General features: G+C 37.9%; 1 protein-coding gene across 1 annotated transcript in view; it reads left to right on the top strand.

Moving 5' to 3' along the window:
• nid1a (nidogen 1a) overlaps positions 1–1229 on the top strand; it is a 22982-nt gene extending 21753 nt beyond the window's left edge. Inside the window, exon 20 of the mRNA XM_037678114.1 lies at positions 709–1229. Within this exon, the coding sequence (XP_037534042.1) occupies positions 709–833 (125 nt within the window). The 3' untranslated portion in view covers positions 834–1229. The remainder of the gene's footprint in view (positions 1–708) is intronic.
• Positions 1230–2222: the final 993 nt, after the last annotated feature.

A 2222-nucleotide genomic window follows, 5' to 3' on the forward strand; every position in this document is an offset into this window, starting at 1 on the left:
TAGTATCTCCATATACCTTTTTGTTTTGCCTCTTTGTACCTCCCTGTTCCTCTTTGTACCGCTTTGTGTCATCATGTTTTAATGTCTTGTGCTTTCTCTTCATACCTCCCTGTTCCTCTTTGTACTTTGTACCTCCTTGTGCCTCTTTGTACTTTGTACCTCCCTATGCTTCTTTGTACTTGTGCCTTTTAGTATGTCTGTGTACCTCTTCATACCTCCTTGTTTTGTCTCTTTGTAACTTCCTGTGCTTTTTAGTACTTCCGTATACCGTTTCATACCTCTTTGTTTTGCCTCTTTGTACCTCTCTGCTCCTTTTTGCACCTCCTTGTACCTCGTCATACCTTTTCGTGCATTTAGTATCTCCGTGTACCTCTTCATACCTCCTCGTTTTGCCTCTTTGTACCTCCCTGTTCCTTTTTGTAACTCTTTGTGCCTCTTGTGCCACCTTGTGTCTTATTTTAGGATTTTGTAAGAGTTTGCAGCCTTTGACAGTTAAGAAAACAATACAGTGTTTATATTGAAGCTTCTTATGTCAGTCTGCGTTTCTGGGTCATCTTGCAATATCTTGACGAGATTGTGCACGTTATTTATGAGGTTGAACCAAAATGACTCTTCATTCCTTCTCATGATGTTAGTTTAAATGTGGCGGCGGGCAACATGCATTCCTTCAAGCTGTTTAATGACAAGTCTTCTTTTTCGCTTCAACAGGTCAAAATTACTGTTCTGGGAACAACGGAGGATGCACTCACCTGTGTTTACCGACACCAACCGGCCGCTCCTGCAAGTGTCCCGACAACGCCGCGGCCACCGGCTGTATCGAGAGCGGCTACTGAGGGGAAGCCGTGAAATCTGGAGCCGCTCAGCGTTACTAAATTTTAACCGCTGAAAACCGAATGAAGTTAATGGTGCCTTTTACCGTTCAGTGTTATTTCTTATGTATAATTTTATTTTTTTAATTTTGACACCTACACAAGTCACAGCCACCCCTGAGATCTACTAATAGGTTTACCCTTTTTTATCCTGAGTGCACATAAACTGAGTCGAAAGCTCAAGGGATACATAATTTAATGTGAAATTTGTTGCAACAGTATCTCATTTCAGGTGTTACACTGTGCCGTGTTTGAATTACAGCTTCTTTTACGTTAAGAAACGGGGTGAAAACATCTGTGGCGCTGGTAGAATTACTTCACATCCTGACCGGCAAAAGAAATAAAAGTGTTTCTACCAGGCTGGTTACGTTCACTTGTCTTTTTTGTATGTAACACTGCCATCATGTGTTCAATAGTTTATTTACAGATGTGTTGCTTCACTTATGAGCATGAATAATATTCGTTTTAGGCTTTAATTGATTGATTTAACACCCCCGCAGAGTGATTGATTATACAACAAACAAATTCAATGGGCACTTTGTACACAAGTTTGTAGTTATTGTGTTTTTTTTTTATCTAAATATTAATACAAATACAAATGTTATGATTTTATAAATAATAGTTAACAAAAAAAAACTTACTTCACATGAGAAAACAATGTCAAAGATAAACAATGCTTATTTACAGTGATTCGTGAACGCACCACCACTCTGTGGTCCGAACACCAATGACGTGATTGGACAATTGTCCGCGTGCTGTCCAATAGGAAGCAAGACGCTAGAGATCGTCACGAGGGAAGATTAAAATTATGTGTATTACTCCCCTCAGACTTGTCTGCAAGGAAAAAATATATATTAGCTAAAGCGAATAAACGGTGTTAAACGTGTTGCTTTTTGTTCAATGTTATTTATTTTAATGTAGGCATTGTTTTTTCCCTTGTACTATGGAGTGTGATTCACTAGGATATTTCATGATTTATAATTAAAAGTTTAATCAATTTAATTTTTTTTTTAACTATTTTTAAGTTTAAATCAAAGCTATCATAAAAGTTGTTCATCTAGGTATTGGCGTTGGGCAAATTTTACTTTATAATTTTAAAACGGAGCTGCGATTATAGAGGTAAACGAAGGCGGGCGGTGTTGCCTTGCAGTCAAAGCTGAGGGCACAAAGTCCCATCAACATGACAAAACGAAGCTAGCGTTTATGTAGCTTTAATTCACTGGAAACCGAGGTATGCTGAATTTTATTTTAATCTTTAATGTAAATATAGAAATAGAAAGCGTGTAGCTCCATTCTGGTTGCACAGAGGGTTTTCTCTGACGACATTAAATTTATTTTACAGTTCTAGCAGTT

This window comes from Nematolebias whitei, chromosome 1 (assembly GCF_014905685.2).
Source record: "Nematolebias whitei isolate Nwh7 chromosome 1, NemWhi1, whole genome shotgun sequence".
NCBI lineage: Eukaryota > Metazoa > Chordata > Actinopteri > Cyprinodontiformes > Rivulidae > Nematolebias > Nematolebias whitei.